General features: G+C 38.6%; 1 protein-coding gene across 2 annotated transcripts in view; it reads right to left on the reverse strand.

Moving 5' to 3' along the window:
* The window catches only part of GALNTL6 (polypeptide N-acetylgalactosaminyltransferase like 6), a 436,241-nt gene that overhangs the window by 75,493 nt on the left and 340,726 nt on the right, over window positions 1–20,022 (reverse strand). For both annotated transcript variants that reach the window (XM_021552775.3, XM_021552857.3), the window contains 2 exons: window positions 8,739–8,924; window positions 2,243–2,426 (listed from right to left, as the gene is read on the reverse strand). In XM_021552775.3, the coding sequence (XP_021408450.2) occupies window positions 2,243–2,426; window positions 8,739–8,924 (370 nt within the window). The remainder of the gene's footprint in view (window positions 1–2,242; window positions 2,427–8,738; window positions 8,925–20,022) is intronic.

Consider the following 20,022-nt stretch of genomic DNA (forward strand, 5'->3'; position numbering starts at 1 on the left):
AAAGGAAGACTCTCACTGATTTGTATAAGAACAGGGGGGTCTTTCCACCTGACAGCTACTCAGATTACAAGAGATTTATAGGCTGCATTGTACTATACGTTGTTCCTTGAGAAGTCATTTATCTGCCTGTGTCTCACGCTGGCAGGGCAAGGTGGGTATCAAGTGCTGCCATGCTGAGTGGAACAGCAGTTCATGCAAAACCACTGCATCTATTCTGTACTGCACAAAACCTTGTCTTTCTAGGAAGTTTCCTATGAAAGATTCCTATTTAGTCCTCTCTTGTCTTTGCAACAAGATTCAACAAGATGCACACTACAATCAGTGAATGTGAAACAACTGATAAGCAACTCTGCAGCTACACTGGCAATAGAGAAGTTTTACTTATACAAACTTTGAATGCTGAACCAAATTATATAAAGGTTACTTTCAGTAAGTGCCAAGAAACTACAACTGCTCAGAGGACCAAGAAGACTTAGAGCATTTGAAGACCTAGCAGCTCTGGAGTGTTATGGGATTGCAGTAGCTGCATCTCTGTTGTGGAATGGTGTGGCAGGGCCCCTCTGAAGAGCTTATCTGTGTCTTGTTAGCTGGTGAAATAACTCAGGGCATCTTGCCCTTCACGAGAGCTTGCTAATCGGTGAAATAATTCAATGAAGACAGCTTGTCTTGCAGTGACTTTTTTGGCACCATGAAAGTAAATGCCTCCAGCTGTCAATAGATATTTTGCTGCGGAAGTGAGATCTGGAAAGATAAGCAGGAATTTCTGACTGACAGTTTGCTTTACGAAATAGAAAAGCTACACCAAACTTTCACAAGGCAGAAATCTTCTGCATGTTCCCTGGAAATGTGTGGGGCTTTCTCCACAAATGGAGAAAGCCTACTTTAAGGTTACTCTCCTGGGAACCGAGTGCAAGGACTCTGTACACTACTGTTATTTTGGTGGTAAATTATATTGACTCCTATGTACTAGTTCTTGGTTAGCTTTAATATAGGCACCTCAATATTGTGCACTGTTTTATGTAATCTACTGGTTCTCTTTATTTTATACTGTGTAACAAGTATAAAACCTCTGTTTAAGGCCTTTTGTCTGTTGTTGCCTATCCAATAAATAACTAATTTTATAATAAACCTGATCTGCCATCCTTAGAACTTGAAGGCTGGAGTGATTTTAGGTGTGGGCCATACTAAATTTAAACTGCTGTGAAAAATCTGAGGCTAAAGCAGGGCTTGACTGAATCTCCCACCTGATCAGTAACAAGTGGTCACATTGGCACCAGATGTAAAGTACATCACTGGCACTTATGCAAACGCAAGATGAAGACTGAAGGGCCTGGCTAGAGATAAGCAAAAAAGGATTAAGTAGAAAAATGAAAATGAGCCCACAAATGCCACACTCCTCCCTGCTGGTCATTCCCTGGATACTAGGGTCAGAGACCCATTTCTTCTGTTGCTGTTGTTTCCAGGTTTTGCTTTGGGATGGGGAGAACGCTGTGGTTTCAAACTGACATAACCTACAGTGTGGAGGTTCAGCCAGGGTTAGCAAGTGTCAGAGCCTGCCCTTCTGGCATCCCTGCTGGGATGTGCCTGTGTGATAGACATGTCTGTCTGTCTGTCCTTTCTCTTTTGATAAGGATTAATCCAGGCTGATCCTTACATGAGAATAATTAAAAGATAAGAAAAAAGGATGTACCTTTGTGAAAAGAAAGAATATAATTTCTGTGAATGAGCTGATCTCTACAATACTGGGATCAGAGGCTGTCTTATCTAAAACTATTTACAAATCATCTTGACAGTGTTCAGGTTTGACAGCTCTGTATTTAAGTTACAGCACTGCATATACAGCAGCCATATCACCACTTATAGGCAAAGCATCTGCTGGTGTAACGTAGACTCAACTGCTGATGCATATATTGCATCAATCTCCAGAAAATAAAACATTAAATAAAGTCTCTGTGAAATAAACAGAATACCTGTCACTTCTTGTCCAATGCCAATACTTAACTACAAGCATGTGCCTGTCTCTTATGTATAGTCACTGAGCCAGACTGTGCTTCCATGCACAGTTTGTGAATTCTAGAAATCGTTGCCTTGATATTTTTCCTAGTTTCCAGGTGTTTTCTTCTATTACCTTTCATTAGCAGAAAGTGGCCTACATGGAAATGTCTGGGCTTGGATTCTGCTACAGTTACACTTTTTGCTTCCCCTTCTTCATGTTCCCACTCTCCCCTTTATCGCTACTTACTCAAAGGGGTCGCTGGGATCAGCTCTCTGGAGCTCTGGAGGAATCGGTATTCTTTTGTAGTACATTTCCCAGTCAAAAGCTCCTCGCATGGCATCCCCCGCCTGTGCCTCGTAGCCAAAGTGATTGTGGTCAATGACATCGATCATAGGACACACGATGGTTTTGTGGTTAAGTGCAATCTGGTCTGAAAAATGAAAGTAGAAAATAGGAAATGGCATGTCTAGTCAAGCCATCTATCATATTACTGAAAAGTGAATCCCACAGGTTTCTGATGTTTGAAGATTTTTTGCTCTATGCCCTGTGGCCCCAAATAATTTCATTTTTCAAATCTGTATCAAAACTTTATTTAAAGTAGAATTAATGCAGTTGGGCAATGATTAGAAGTATTTACGGTTCTTTAGACAGAAGCACATCCCTGTGAGACCCACAGGAGTCCAGTCTTCTGCATCTCTCTCTCATTGCTGTTCTGAGCAGTCCCCAGTCTGTCAGCTATGGAACAAGCCAGCAAGCAAATGGTAAAAATGCACCCTCATCTGTGGGGAGTATATTTGGGAAGCCCCTGAGAGAGAGATTTATTCCTAAGTGTGAATCTCAGCCCTTGCAACCATTCAGTCACTGTTCCTGTGGCTGTAGAGAGCATCAGCTTTAAAATCAAATGCTCCAAATTAAAGGCAAACTCCAACACAAAGAGAAAAACAGAGTTTGTGTCCTTCTTTTGTACCAATCTTTGAGTTATAGAGAAGACTCCACAGTATTATTCTTACCTGCTTTCTAAAGAAAGGAGTTTAGTTTTGCTTAAAAAAAAAATAGAACTGTGAGACTAAATCAAATTCCCATCACTAGTGCAAGCTCAGCTGGGCCTGAGTCTGCTTTGGTGAATCCTAATGCTTAATCCTATAGAGCTCCTCTGAAAATAAAGACAAGTAAAGAAGATAGGTCAACATCAAGAACTATGCAGAAGAATAATGGTTTGAAATGAAGAAGTACAGAGAAAACCTATAGCTGTGTTGACATGAAAGGACAGTAAAAACTACCTAGGAACCCTCAAAAACCCCCTAAAATCTTACAATTCCAAGTATAATAAAGCTTTTTCTCTGAATGGCAGCTTAGATTCTTTATATTATTTAGTACATTTTAGGGCCTATGTGGAAAAATTTTGATTGTGGAAGTTTTTTGATTTTGTTTTTTATATTTCACTGATGCTTGATAATACCCTAAAAATAATCAAAATGCTGAGTGTGGATTAAAACACTTAAATAGGAGGGCAGGTAATACTGGTATAATGATTAATAATACAGATTCTGCTTCCATGCTTCTGCAGGACTGGAGTTAAGAAAAAAGGATTATTTTCACAAAACATCTGGGTCTTTATAGTTATTCTCAGAAGTTTAAATTTAGAAACACCATCCAAATCAGGGATCAATGCTGCTAGTGAGAAATTACTGGGACTGGAAGTTCAGCAGGTTTTTACATCCTTATTCTTTAATAGTGAAATAATTTAAAGCACAGGCTCTCACAAAATTCTAGGAAACTCATCACAGAGATAATGGGTGCATTACTGTTGCTATTGCCAAATATAATTACATTCACTAGCACACTGTATAGTGTTATCTGTGATCATTATATAAAGTCACTTTTACATAATCTCTTTCCTGTGATGGCCCTCCTAATAGTTATAGAGCTTATAACAATCTGTCTCTGATCCCCCCTTCTAAATTGATTGGAGTAGAGGAACTAAATGGGATTGATTTTTCTGGAACAGGTCAGAGGTAGATTCTTAATGCTTTAGCATCCTTCTCTTCATCTTTAAAAGCTGCTGTCTTTAAATACACTGAAGGATTTGAAATCTCCAAGTCACATGCAGAGATAGTCAGGGGGAAATTTTCTTGAGCAATGCACAAGCTCAATCCCAGTCTTCATTTCTGCAACTCTCAAGAATTCTGCAAGTATGACAATGCTTACCCGCCTTAGTGTGTTTCTGCAGAACTTACTTTTCAGTCTCCAAAATATTTTAGAGATAAGGAACCACAAGAAAATCCTCCCTTTTGATGAAATCAGGGTGTTTGTAGTTGTGCACAACAAAAGACAAAGTAACCAAACTTTCAGCCTCAATGTTTCCTTCAGTATGCTTAAAATAATGATTTTTACATACATACTACTTAAGCTTTAATGTAGCCTCAGTATGAAATTAGGAAACAGAAAGAAAAGACTGTAGGGATAACTTACATTTCAGAAGGGTGGTGGTATAACAGACTTAGATATGCAAACATGGTGCTGCCTTTATCAGCCACTGCTCTTTCCTCCACCTGCTCCTAAATGCCACAGCTGAAATGCTCTACACTTTCTCTTCCATTGCCTTTACTCCTCATCCCCTTACAGATTCCTACTGGTCTGAAAATATCCATTCATTGTTTCACTGCATATAGGCTTCAGTGAAAGGGAAGAGCAAACAGATAAGCATCACGCAAAAACCTTAAGAGATTTGAGGGAAAGCCTGAGAACAGCAGGGGGCATTGCTTTCTCCTAAGGAATGTTGGGCCAAAGCAATGGGAGAGCTTTCTCCCAAAGAAAAAGCCAAAAATTGAGTGAGCTTTCTCCCAAAACTGGGAGAGCTTTCTCCCAAGAAATTTTAACCAATATATACATACATATTTTAATTCAGCACTTTTAGGATCAAGGCGAGTAAGCATAAGTGGCAATAAACAGAAGTTTTAAATATTGGATGAGTCACTATCTCAGAAATATAGGTTTTATCTCTATGAGAAACAGGCACCCTTTTAATTTCAAGTGCACGTTTCAAACTGGGCTGGAAAAAGTAACAATGCCAAATTGCAAACAGTCTTATTTTTGCAATTTTTCAACACAAATATTTTTATTGTTGTACTCAAATAAATGATTACAGGTAGTGACAAAATTTGACGGATTCAGCAAATTATCTCTTGTTTTCTGAGTTGCCATAAGTACTTGTACCCTCAGTTTCTCCACTGTCAAGCAATACATCGTATACCTGTTGTGAAGATGGATAACAAGCAGGTGTTTTGACAACTTGCTTAGCATAATCTGAACATGATATATTTTTAATTCTTCATCAGGGAAGGAATCTGTTTTAACAAACCTAGTGCTAGTAGCCTATATCACTACTGATCTACTGTCCGTCTCTCCTCTTACTGTTCCTGCAGTAACATCAGCAGAAGGAAATATGTGCCTGCACCTTTCTGGTTTGCTGCTCAGTTTTCTTACCTGCAATAACTGACTTCACACTGCACTGAACTGTCAGCTGCTGGAGTCCAAGCTGCATCTTTCCTTCTGCTGAGGGGTGACAGCAAACAGCTGTTTGCCAGCCTTTTTACATCACTACAGCTGCCTATTCAGCATCAGTCAAAACTCTCTAGTATCTCAGAATGTCTTACCTAAGCTTAAGAGCCCATTTAAGCAAAGAAATAAAATAAATAAAGCTTAAAGAAAATAAAGACATTTAACCCCCATTTTTAAGAAAACAAAACAAAGGACTGTAACTGGAAACAACTGTGTCTCAGCTCCACAAAGCCATTTAGATACCCTAAAAGTACTGAAATAACTCAGTCTTCCTTTGGCCTAAAAGCCGACAGTTAATTCTGAAAATGTAAGTTAGATACTTAAATAGCTCTGAGAACCATCTTTAAGTGATTGCTCTTGGTTCCTCACCCTCCTCCCCAGCCTCTAACTTTCAAGGTCTCATTTGGAACAAAACCTGTTTGGAACAGTGGAAGCCACTGCTCCTCTCAGCAAAGACCACCAGTCCAGAGCAGGGCTGAACCGTGTATACTTGTTGAGGATTTTTCACTACACATGCCAGATACAATCAGACCTAAAACAGGGCAGCTTCAAAGCAATAAACACTCAACATGTCCTCTGTTGTGGCTTCCCTGAATGACTTTCAGTCACATGTAGTGCTGAGTAAACACAAAATATAACTTCAGATAAAAACTTGAAAACATACATTAACTTTACTATTATTAGCAGTCAGATGTCATCTGATTTCAGTATAGTAAATATGTGCCATCTGAAGTTTATAAGAAAATTCTCTCATTCTTTTAGAAAATAGGGCACAGGGAAAATATACTAGATATGTGTTCATTTTCTACTTGTCCTTTATGTAATGCTCTGCTTTTTCTTTCAAAATAAAACAGACTTGATTCTGGGGTTCAGTATTCCTCAAGACTAATTTCTAGGTCCTCTGGTGGGTTGGTTATCTACAGGTATTCTACTGTATGTGGAATGAGAAAGACTTCATTCCTCTTCAGAATTGAGAGGCACTGATGCAGCTGCTCTTGTCTTTTCAGTTTTCTGGTTTGAGGTTGAGGGTTCAATACCCAACTGCAACCTGGCTGCAATTATGAATATTTTGTTGCTGTTTATTTTTTGGTTTTTACAGGGTGAAATCTAGCTAGATGTATGGAACAGATTATCTCATGAGAGATCACACAGGCTAGGGGATCAGGCCCAGCCAGGATGGGTTTTTGAAAGTCTTGTCCCACTTGACTAACATGATCTTCTATAAGCAGGTAACCTGCCTAGTGGGTGTGGGGAAAGGCTCTGGGTATTGTTTACCTGGACTTCAGTAAAGCCTTTGATACTGTCTTTCACAGCATTCTCCTGGAGAAGCTGGCATCTTATAAAGGTACACTTTTCACCAGATAAAAAAGTGGCTGGATGGCCAGCCCAGAGAGTTGTGGTGAATGAAGTTAAATCCAGTTGGTAGAATTTTGGAAGTGTTGTTCCCCAGGGAATCTGTACTGGGACCAGTACTTTTTAATATCTTTACTGATGATCTAGACAAGGGGATAAAATGCACCCTCACTCAGGTTGCAGATGACACCAATGTGGATGGGAATGATGAATGATGAATGAATGATGGAGTGCAAGAAGGCTCTGCAGAGGGATCTGGACTGTCTGGAGCCAGAACTGAGGCCCTTGGGTCATAATGACCCCATGCAGTGCCACAGGCCTACAGATGCACATCTGGGCAGCTGCCCAGAGGAAAAGGGCCTGGGGGTGCTGGTTGACAGTGGCTGAAGAAGAGCCAGCTGTGCCCAGGTGGCCAAGAAGGCCAATGGCATCCTGACCTGGGTCAGCAGTGTGGCCAGCAGCACCAGGGCAGTGACTGTCCCCCTGTACTCAGCACTGGTGAGGCCACACATCAGGGTGTGTGTGCAGTTCTGGGCCCCTCAATACATTGAGGGGCTGGAGCGAGTTCAGACAAGGGCAGTGGAGCTGGGGAAGGGCCTGGAGCACAAGTCCTGTGAGGAACAGCTGAGGGAGCTGGGGATGTTCAGCCTGGAGAAAAGGAGGCCCATGGAAAAGCTCACTGCTCCCTACAATAGCCTGAAAGGAGACTGTGGTGAGGTGGGGGTCGGTCACTTCTCCTAGAGACAGAATAAGGGGAACTGGCCTCAACTTGGATTTCTCTCTGCTTCTTTATGACACTTCTGTTTTACATGAAGACAGGAGGTGTTTTTAAAAATGCAGATGTGATTGAGGACAAGGGGACAACAAGGGCATCGTGCATCATATATGCATGATTTGATATGGAAGCTAGGAAAGATAAATATTTAGAATTTTTTGCATTATCTTATTACTGATCTGAAGAGAAACAAGTTAATAGTATTTTTCTCGGTCTCTACTGATAGCTCATTAGAAGAATGCACATGTAGCTGCAAATGCTTTATCAGCTTACTGTGTGGCCCAAGAGTCCTAACAACAGAATTCAAGGAACAATAACCATTAATTAGTGAAACCATAACCTTCTGTGTACTTACAGCAGACTTTTTTAATGCATACAAATTTCTTTATTAGGCAACTCAGAAATTTTCTTTGATTATGGTAGCAAAATGCACTCATTTTGCACAGCATATATACTTTGCATGTAGTCAGGTATGTAGAAAAGAGAACATTGTTTCCAGAAGTGAAATCCTAGACTACAGCAATTGATTCTTTCCACTCCTTTAACTAATGGAGCTTTGTTAGCTGCAGCTGGATATAGCACAACAGTCAATAGCAAATCATTCTTTCTGAGATTCCTGTTGTGAATGCTATTGCTATTGGATTTAACACTGAGGCCTTGGATATATCCACAGCAAAAACTATTTTAATGCAATGTGGAAAACTAGGAAGGAATACAATACCTGCATAACAAACCATTTCAGGTGTATAATAAGGACATAACATTATACTAGATATAGCAGTGAATTTAGTAGTAGTAATAATAAAATAAATTGTAACTACTACAGGCTGAAGCATTACTGCAAGATTTTACATATTCTTCAGTCTCAAGAAAAAAAATGGAGCTGCTCACATTTCTTGGAATTATCTCTCATACTGACACTCCAGAGAGATCAGAACTTCAGCAGGACTCCAAACCTTTGATACAGTGTATTTCTTGCTTACTGTGGGGCACAGCTTCAGTTTCTGGTTGTGTGTTCTGATTTTAATGTCTGATGAATGCTCATGCACTTACTAAGCAAGGGGGGCAGCCAGTTCACGTTGACTTCGCAGTGGGAATCCAGAAATGTCAAGACTTCTCCTCTAGCCAGCGAGGCTCCCAGCAGCCGGGTCCGAATGAGCCCTTCTCGTTTCTTGGTGCGCACGATCCTCACCTTGGCAAAGCGGACCATGTACTCCTCCAGCTTCTCTTTTAAATGTTCTAGAAAGGAAGGCAAAAAAAGCGTCAGCGGCGCCATGCCTGCAGGAGCCAACAGACGGACAGGCTGGTGTACAACCAGCAAGCTGCTTATCTACTTCCATCTTTAGTCACTTCAAGTGCTCCAAACTCTGCCACAAATCCTCCTGAGATGGTTCAGAAAGTGCAAATATTCTCTCTTTTATCACACAAAGGAAGACACTGACACTCTGCTGCAGTTGTTGCTGGCAACCTGCCATCCACAATATAATGGCCAAAACAGCTGCAGGATATTCATCCATTCTCTGGCTCCTGCAGCCCAGGGCCATATAAACATTCTGGTATGTCATTTTATAAACAGTGACCTTTCCAAGTCAGTTGCCTAGATCAATTTATTGTGAAGAACTATGCATGGAAATAAATTAAAAAAAATAAAACTAGCACAATGAGGTTGTTTTTGTAATGGGATGGGAAACAGATATGAAGAAAGATCTTAATAGATGCCAGCATGAAACAGAAAACACAGACAGCTGACTTCCTAATAAACTTAGGCTGAAATGTAGAATAGTTGATATGTTGTCTGATCTGCAAAATCTGCTTCTGTTTGTATCGCTAAACATCATCTTTGGGAATACCTTTTCTTTTGACAAGAAATGCATACTAAGAATCATAAGAAAACTCAACAACAAAAAACACCCTACAGTTTTGCCTTTTCCTAAATACATCTAAAACACAAGTCCTGATTTTTTGTCTTTGCTGTAACACCTCAGCTTGCCACTTGTTACTTTGGAAAAATACGATTATTTCATTGACGGGGAAAAGGGAGAGAAAAGCTTAGTCTCTAATAATTAAAACCATTGACAAGCTAAATTTAATGATGCTAAGGATTGCAAGCTAAGTCTCATGGAAGTGGCTTTGCCAGCTTATGCTTGTTTCTGATATCACCTACTAATTCTTTGGACTTTTATGGACAACACAGGCCTTACCTTGTTCTTACATCATTACAAATTGCAAGAAGTTTGCTGTGGACAAGCAAGAGGATTTCCATTTAGCAGTATCCTAGAGTATATAATGCTGACATACAAATTTAAGGCAGTGAGCAAACAAGTCACAGCACAGACAATACAGGATCTTGTGTAAAAATAAAATTAAGCTCCAGTGAAATAGAGCTTCCTCCACATGTTTATTTTCATCCTTTTTTCCTAACTGACAAACACATACAACATTCCAAAGCTACCTGTAAATTAGGAAGAAGTAGAACACTGATGTGTATTTAGTGGAAGAGTACTACACGGGATAGTCTTCAATACTGAGGAATCCTGATGCACACTGGCACAGAAGAGGGACTGGGAACATCCCACTGCAATGATTACAGAACAGTTTGGGGCTTCTGGAAGGAGAAACTCAACACTCTGGAGATATCCTGAGTCAAGAGATGGGATTGTGCTCATTGTACTGCCTGGGAGAAGTATTAGGTCAAGTGAGGAAAGTCAAGTCTGAGACAAAACCAAAAATAATGACATTAAGATAAATATAGAAAGTTTTTGTTTTCTGCTCTGTGGCTGACTGTAGAACACACATTTAAATTCCTAAATAAGAAAGAAAGAAGTATCCCTTTTCCCATCCCATTTCACTATTTACACACTCAATAAAATCCCAACAGCAACAATGTCAAGAGAAGTTCTGTGTCTTGAATGGAGGGTTTTGTATGGCCGATCATATTCACAGGACAAGGCCTGTGTGCTACTCCGACTCATTTTAGCTACCAGCTACAATTCAGTTTTGTGACTGAACTGAGGTTTATTCAAGCCCTGGATCATTTTGTGCCCACAGGCAAAACTGTTAAAGTGTATATTTATTGAACTGTTTTTCTGTTTTTATGAGCTCCATTGAGACTATTCCCATAGCGCAGGAATATAGAAGAAAGGAAATAGACCTTAAAAACAAAGATACAAAGACCTTGCAGTAATATAAGAAAGTCTGTTAGAACTGTCATTCTGGATTTTTTTCTATATTGTAAATTGTATCATCTAATAGCCATGAAAAATGAAAAAATAGTGAAAAAATCACTCCAAAGTGACAGGTTATTACATATTTCCAAAGTAAATCAAATCTAATCACTTAGGTACCATAGGTTCTGTTAGTCCTCAGACACCAGAAATTTCCGGTAGTTCTCAAAGGTCACCTAACCCTTCTCCTTTTCACAAGTGTTTAGTTTGTTTGCACTGAATAGTGCACAGGGACTCAGCACCAAGAGCAAGACCACACTGCTGCACATTGTTCAGACAAGCCTTAAAAAAGAACTGGGTTGCTCAGCCAGAACACACCTCTCCAACTCTGGATGCAATCACTAAATGCCTTGGCTATAGCACAAATCCCCCATCATCACCTGCCTATCCTCAGAGAAGGGTTCACTGATGAGACTCTAGTTGACCAGAGAGTTGACCAGCTACTACATAGCACTGAATTTAATTAGGGGTTAGACAAATTGCTTTTCTCTTCCCTGTTTTTAGGCAGTTTCCCTTTTTGTAGGTGAAGGTAGCTACCAAGAAAGCATCTAAATGCTCTGATGGGGAGAAGCAGGAGCCTTTCTTGGACAATCCAAATTGTTTGTGGTGTTGGTAGGCTCTCTGGTACCTGTAGGCACATGAGTTGGGCCTTCACTAGTTAGGAGTCGCAATGGTTAGGGTAAGGCTCTTACAGCAGGCAGTGGCAACCACTGCTGTTTAAATGAACTAATACAAACACACTCTTTTCATGCATTCGGATCGTTATCACTTGTCTTGAGCCAAATTAATTCACTGAAATTCAGTCTCATACAAAGGAATTAATTTTTTTCCTTCCACATCTTTCAGTGAGCAAATTCTGAAAGCTGAGTGCCTATCTTCTCAGGAAAACACTTCAGGGAAAGATGATGTAAACTATCAAATTATGATACATTCTTTTCTGTTCTTATATCAATTGCTAAATAACAATAGAGTTGAATAATATGATTTGATTGTCATTAGTTGTATTGGAGTTTGAAATCTATTAAATCTATGGTAGTTCATACTGTTCTTTCATTGCTTTAGATTCCTTGAAAACTTAGGAAAAAGGTCTCTCAAATTTTATTTTTTTTTTCTTTCACTGAAGTTCTGTGGAACAAACAAATCTCTGTACAACCTTGCTCCCTCTCAGATAGCTCTTCATGCATTTTAGACAGCATGTCACCTGATTTGTGAAGAATTTCATTAAAACATCCAGCACATCTTTTGATGCCAAAATTATATACCCCAAAATTATTTTCATCTACTCAATTACTCAATTAGTCCCGTGACTGAATGATTTTATTATTTTCTCCTTGTTGCTAAGGAACAAGTCCAAAAAAAAAAAAAAAAAAAGCAGAAACACACAAATAAAATTTACACATTTTGTTTACACAGAATTCTAAATGCATCCTCATTTAGACATATCTGGAAATAGTAATGAAGAAAACAAAAGTAATGACTTGTGAATTTTATACAGCTTAATTAGACAAGTGACATTAAAAGATCAGCTCTACATACAAACTGAAGTATACAGATTACTAGAGACACGTAAGGTATCCACATTTTATAAACCAGTTACATGTTAGAAATATCCTAACTGTAAGTCACAACAAATGGAGGCCTGCAAGAATACCTATTGTATCTTTATTTTTGAGATATAGCAAGGGAGGTGGTTTGGGAATTTATTTGGGAAAAAATTGTCAATAGCTAAAATAACTATAAAAAAATCACAAAGTATTTTATTTCAATTACCAACTCCAGTATGGTTGTGAGAATGAACAAACCTAAGGTGAAGAAAGCAAATTCCCTTTTGGATCCATAACTAACAATTTTTTAAACTTAAATAATTGCAAAAGTGATCTCATACTCTAATTTGTCCTGCAATGACTTGAGGCACTATCTTTTCCCAATTTTACCAATCTCTAAAAGCAAAAATAAACACAGAATAACAGCCAGCAACAGTAGAACAGCAGTAGTTTTAAAGAAAACTGTAGTATTTTCTACTATCAATATACACATAGTAAAAATATATCTTTCATTTTGAGTCCCATTTTTGATTAACAAATAATATCAGTGTTTACTAACAAATTTAGCTTTTAAAAATCTTGTGTTTTGCTGAATCTATTAGAATAAACTTCCCTTTTTAACAGAACTCCCTACATTTCCCTCACAGAAGAGAATACAAAATATTTTCTTTCCTATAGTACAACTGCATTTTCTCACAGATCCCAACTATTTTGTTACTATCTGCAGAAGAAGCATCTCACACACAAACCCTGTATGTTACATATATATATTTACAACTAAGCAAACTCAAGTAGACAAGTAAGCATGCATGAATCAATGTCAGCACCAAACTGTAATTCTAGAGAAATTACTTTAAAGAAATTATAATGAAGTATGTAAAATAGAAAGCAACTTGTAAGAAAAAGACATTTCAATGTCCAGAGGACAGCACATTCTGCCCGTTCATTACCAAAGGAAACCATTTGAACAGATTTACCATGACAATAGAACAGGGAGGTAGGATGGTTTAATTTATATTCTGTAGTATTATATAAATTCCACTTTCAGAATTGGGCATGAGAGAGAAGCCAGTATTTAAATTCTACAGTAAGCTATAAATGGTACTTTTTTGCATACAAAGAAGCCAAAGCCCCTTCCATTAGATAAGTGGAGCAAATACTTAATTCACAATTTAAAAGAAAATACTTCACACTTTTCTTTACAGTGCTGATCAAATGAATCCCTGAATCCTAAGTTTGACACATGCCAGGCACCTGCTAGGGCAAGAGCTGGCACAAGCAGTGACAAAGAATGATGCCTAGGCAGGTTGTTTGCAGGCTGTCACTGCTCTGACAGGTGATGATAAAGGGAAGCATTATGTCTCTCCTAGTGACAGCCTGTAAACAAATTCTCCATTGTAATTGTTCTGCATGGGTCTCCTCTGTCTTAATTTAAAGTCTGGAGAAGTTTTTCTAAAATAATAGCAGAGACACAATTGCTTGGTCATAATAATTAAAGATCTACTCAAGCAGAGTACCCATTTACTTAATTTGGTGCCCAGAAATAAATTGGAAACCAGGGTTCTATCTTTGTCAGGAAGACAAACATGTAGTAGTAAAGAAGCAGAATTGAAATTCTTCTCTCACCTTGGGATGCATACAGAGAGTATATCATTATCACATTTGTACCCATGTTTCCATGTGACAAGAAATGTTCCTCCAAGGTTATTGAGAATGCATCAGGGAGACTTAAAATATTACATGAAAGTTAGAGCTGGTCTTCAGGATGTGCTTGTAGTGCAGTATGGACCATGAAAAAGGAAGGAAAATACAAAGAAAATAAAGCATTTTGTTAAGTCCCACTTTGGTCCAGCCAGACAAGTCCACCCCAAATCTTCTCCTGTAACAGAGACCTGCACATCTGCAGCACCTCAAATTTCTGCTCAAAAGTACTAACAATTTTTGTTAAGGATCACTGACTGGTAAATTATCAAATAATGAAGGGCAGTAACAGAGTCTGCTAAATGCCTGGATAAATAATTTGAAATAAATCTGTTTACTTCTAACCTGAATTGACTGAGGAGTATGTAATTCCAGGCTCTGGAATTCCCAATATGAACCATATGAAAATAGTCCAAAAAAACCCCTTATAATAATAGAAAAAGTATATTGGCCTCTCCTGTCATCTCAGCAGAGGAATATAGGAGGAAGCAATGTGGCCAAAATGATAGTAGTCTGTGGCCTTAGGTCAGTAAAACAACACAAAAACTATTTCTCGTGGTGAAAATTAAAGCAGTAAAATGGCTATTTTGCCTTGCAACAGCCACAAGGCCAGCTTCTTTGAGGGCAGCTCAAGAAGATTTTTCTCTATATTTTTAACTCTCTGGCCATCAACAAAGAGCTTTGTGCCAATATGCACAAACTGGCAAGTACACTTATGCACCCTCCATGGCCCTCATAATGAGAAGAACCTCCACCAACTTACTGTGTCCCTTTCTCCAATATGGTATTATCTTCCCAGGTAAAATTAGCAAGGATATCCTCCTTTTGTTTCCTGAAGCCTTGAACATACCTTTTTCTCAGAACAACTTAATCTTTTGATGACTGACTTAAGCTTGACAGAAAATAAGGGAAACTGAGTGGCCTATGCTTATTCAGTTATTCCTTTTTTTCTGCTGCAATTGACAAAATAGCCCTCTCCAGTGCATTGCCATTCTTTTTACTTTCACTGCCTGTGTGTCTGCTACCATAAAGGCAAAACAGTCTGAATAGAGAATACAAGGCGAGCCTATGAATTTGGGTACATCATATTCCTTTCTTCTAGTTTCCCTCTGTTTCTTATTTGCAGATTATTGATTGGAAGTGCTGGTTAAACACAGAATAATTGCACAGTCTATAACAAGCCAGCTGCCACTTTTCATAGCCAAGTCAAAGTCTACAGGAAGGACAAGTCCCCTGGTTATAACTCTGGGTAAATTAATCCATTACTGCACTACTGTTCTTGTGAATAAGTCTTTTGTAAAGTCCAAACTAAATTTTCCAAGCTGCATCCTGGGGTTGTTGCCTCGTATTATACCATCTGCCAGTATCAGGAGGAATTTAGTTTTGCCATCTCTGCAATTCCTATTCAAGTTACTCTGGGCAGATGTTAGATCACCATTCAGCTACTGCTCTGCCAGACTAAACAAGCCCAGGTTTTTCAGCCTCTTCTCAAAGGTCACATACTTTTGGCCCATGACAGTCCTTCCAGTCCTCAGCTAAGCTGACTCCAGCTGTAGTCCTTCTTGAATTGCAGAGCCCCAAACTGCATGGAGAACTGCAGCTCTGTGCAGAACCAACATTGTAAAAAACGTATTTTAATTTTATCTGATTAATCTCATCCTAGCATAGCCCAATCCAGTTTGTCTTCCTGGTGACACAAGGTGAACAGTTTCTCCTATTCACTTATCCACTACAACCTTTGCAGGTCCTTACATCACACCAGCTAGCCAGTTTGCATCTTTACTGGCACATGGAGTTATTCCATGTTATGGGTGTAGAAACTATCACTCCTTGTTGAATTTAATGAGATTTCTTTTGCCTGATCCTTGAGCTTCTGATATTATTTAATGTGTCAATTATTGTCTCTGTTTTTGTATCATACACATATTTGGTGAGGGCACATTGTCTTTTTATGCAAGTTACCAATAACTAACATTGACCTCAGTATTTACCTAAGCTGTTCTGCCAATTAGCCCTGACTAAGGAAATCTGGAGGAAGGATGGGGAAGTTTTCTGTCAAACAGATTTTAGCATCTGCTCCATAGCCATTCCAGACAACAAGAAGTTCCAGAAGCAGACAGGTAGTGTGGAAACTATTGGGTATGGTAAGTTCTGATACAGACTGACAAAAAAGAGAAAAATTCATATCTACTTAATAGCAATTAGCCAGGAGCCATCTTATTTTAGCACTAAATAACCCATTCTTTCCAAACAGTTTTGCACACCAAAGTCTACCATCACTTGAGATCACCATGTACTTATTGCTCATCTGGAAGTTGCACTGCTTACAGAGACACTTGTGCCAAACACTCGGAAACTTGTTTTGGCTGTGATGTTTGGCTTGAGTCAAGCTAAAATGCAATCTCTTTTTTCTGATATTAATAATGAGCCAAGCTAAAATGTGGTTTCCTTTTCTGATGTTAATAATGACTCAAAGTCCTTGTATGGTAGGCTAAAAGGCTCTGGAGTATCCTGAGTGTGCAGTCGTTCTGTTCATTCCTTGCCCTTCAATGATGAACTCCCAGACAGCACTCTTATTTTGATGTTCAATTTTAACTACAGCTTGTTAAATTTGAAAGAATCTCCAAACTCCATAGTAAATGCACATTCTTTTGCCACACCTGGAAAGGTCAGCATTACTAAGAGCAAGAGGCTGAACAAATGAATACAGCTTGGTTTCATTCAGGATAGACTTAAGGTAAACTTCTCTGAACAAATCTGTTTTGTTGTTCATGGGCTTTCATATAGTCATGAAAGGAGTGATGGGGACTACAGAATCTGTGAGGCAAGCTAGATTGGCTGAGACTTCTCCAACGATAGAGACATTCAATAGAGACATGCAGAGACCCTAGTACTTCTTTGTTCCGCTTCCCTGAGCCCAGATAATTGTGACTTACCAGTCATTCTGTCACCAGCAGAGAAGTGCCTTTGTCAACAAGAGGAGTGTTTGGGTTATTGAACACCTAGAGATGAGGTGTGGTGACTGTTTACACAGATGTCATGGAAGCATCATTAAACTCTTGAGGTACTTTTTAATTCAGGTTTTTGAACAGGAAAAGAAGTGAAACACTTGATTTTTAGGCTGCAGTAATGCAGCACAGTACGTCAAATCACCTCATAAGCATCAAGGGCTGGCTTGATAGCTGACACAGCTCCAAGTTTTCCTTCCTTATAAGGAAACAGTGAAAGATTTTTAAATGGATTTATTCCAACTGCCAACTGTATGAGGTAGCTCTTGAAGCATTCAATGGCATTGTACTATGGTAGCATGTCGTTCCTACAGCTGATAGCAGGCTCCTTCATTTGCAGAACATTTTGCTCCTTGGAATTGCTTTACCACAAGAGCAGCATGGCTGATGGAATAAACTTCAACCAAACTGGGAAGAATTTCTTCATATAGGCCATTCTCTGAACACAATTATGTAGCACAGACCTGTCAAAAGAGTGACCCTGGTGCATTAAAATTTGATTATTTTTAACAGGTCTATTTACTACAGAGGTATTTATACAGTAACTCATCCCCAAGGGAAGTATACTGTGAGGTTTCTTTCAGGTAGCAAGGCCAATTAGAAGGTTATTTGGAAGTGAATCCATGAAAGAAAAACTTTCTTTAAGATCAATACATTACTCACACATGCTATCCTCTTTCTGTCACAGTCACAATTTTGTATCCTGACAATATTGATTCTTAAAAATCGTAAATGATGACCTGTCAAGCAGCACTTCCTTTTGTAATGTATTTTTAACACTGCAAACAGCCTTGTAGATTTTGAGACCTGTATTTAGACTGACATTTTCTCTGTTTTGCCTAAAAATATCTTTGACATACTTTTAGCTTTTCCTCCAAAATATATCACTAACTTTTGCAATAGGTGTTGTCTCCAGAGAACAGTTTTCTCTCATTACACTCTTTTTAACCTCTCAAATGCCAAGGACAGTTTGTACTGGAGAACTGGTAAAACATCACTGTGAGGATGGCACTGACCTTATATTTGCAGAGGACGGTAACACCGGTCCTTGGGAGGACTGGAAATAGGAGTCACAGAACACACGCAATTACTTTTTAAGTGGCATCAGATTCTAGTACTGCTCCCTACACTGAACACGTATTTCCAAGAGTAATTCTACTGACATTATAACGTGCTGCAAACCTTAGACAAAATATTCCAAAACCTAAAAGTATTGGAATATGGCCATCCACTCACAGAATCTTTGAATAACCTCCCAACTAACTGAAAGCACTGTACTTCTGTAGTGCTTTTCCATTCTATGTGCTAACCACCACAGGTTGGTCAGGTCCTAAATACAGCTTGAAGCGACTCCTTTTCCTCAAGAATTCCTCAAGAATTCAGTGAGGTTTTTTCCTGACTGCACAGGATTTTTGATGTAAGTAAGAGAAGCCCTTGAAATATACTTTGAAACTCAGATTTCAAAACACAAAAGAGATTATGGGCAATATCTTATTTATTGTCTTTGAAATTTGTTATTACATCAAGAATATAATAAAGTTGTCTTCCAACTTTTGTATCGGTATTTTTCTTTTTAAAAATACCCTCTCTGTCAGAGGAATTTGAGTTCTGAGGTACCAAATCTTTCCTGTGGAGTGATGAATTTACTTATGCTCTGCATAGTGCAACAGGATAAAACATGTAGATGCCCAATGAGGTTTCTCTGACCTACCAAAAGAAGCCTCAAAGTCCTAGCAGTGCAAATGCTATAAACATGGAGCCACAGACTTCTAATTATCCTTCATATCTCCTGAATTTTATTTCCTATAACAATGCACCTGGTAATACTAGACTTTTCTTTACAGGTGGAATGCAGACATTTATAAGATCCAGGAACATTTATTGATGGGTAAGTATCCAGTTACTTCTCTCAATTGCTGCATTTCATCATCCAAATATTTTCTTTTCTTAGCTGTTATTTCAAGAGTTTTTCCCTTTTCAGTTTTGTCCAGAGTGGAAATACAACTCTTCTTCTGATACTTTGAAACTAAAAAGTTTCTGGTTTTACTAAGCTGCAACTGTAGTTCTCAAAACTGTTTCAATCATTTAGGTACAGAAGTTAGCCCTGTTAGTTGTATAACCTTTGCACTCACTGCTATGTCAAGGAGCACAGTGAAAGAAGATGGAGTTATTATTGCTGAAGAGGTTTGCAGAAAGCTGCAGTTCATGGAAATTCTACGACAACCTACTGGCAAAGAAAATCAATCAATTTAAGTAATGTTTTTTAGATAAGGTCAGGTATATTGTTTACCCCATTTCATTATTTGCAACAAACAGTTTGCTTCCAAAAGGATGTCTACTGAAATCTTACAGTGAAAGAGTTGTTTTGGTTACATACTTTGACGCATGAGAATTAATTATCAAAAAGGAAACCATTCCCTGTTCACAGACTATCTGCTATGATGATGTTCCTCTACATAATGAGGCAAACACTGATGCATAATTAGGCATCTTCTAACATCAGTGTGAGCTATTAATCAAACAAGAATATCATGTTTTATCATGGATATAGGATCTGCTTCTCACTTCTAATTTAAAACAAGAAAAAGAATAAATAAATGAGCTGCTACATAAATCAAGCTTTGGAAAGAGAGACATTGAATTCTTTCATTTCTTTGTTATGTTTTTCTCCCTTTGTTTTAAACATTGAAACAACCTGTCTTTTCCTATCGCTCTCAGTTGTCACAACTGTTCTGCAGGATCACTAATGCTCTTCACATTCTCTTTAGTCTGGCAGGTTGCCTCATTAAGGGTAAGAAAGAGAAAGACATACTGAATAGTAAAGGAACATCTAAGACCTAAAGGTTAACTAATTAAATAA

The sequence above is a fragment of the Lonchura striata genome, chromosome 4 (assembly GCF_046129695.1).
Source record: "Lonchura striata isolate bLonStr1 chromosome 4, bLonStr1.mat, whole genome shotgun sequence".
NCBI lineage: Eukaryota > Metazoa > Chordata > Aves > Passeriformes > Estrildidae > Lonchura > Lonchura striata.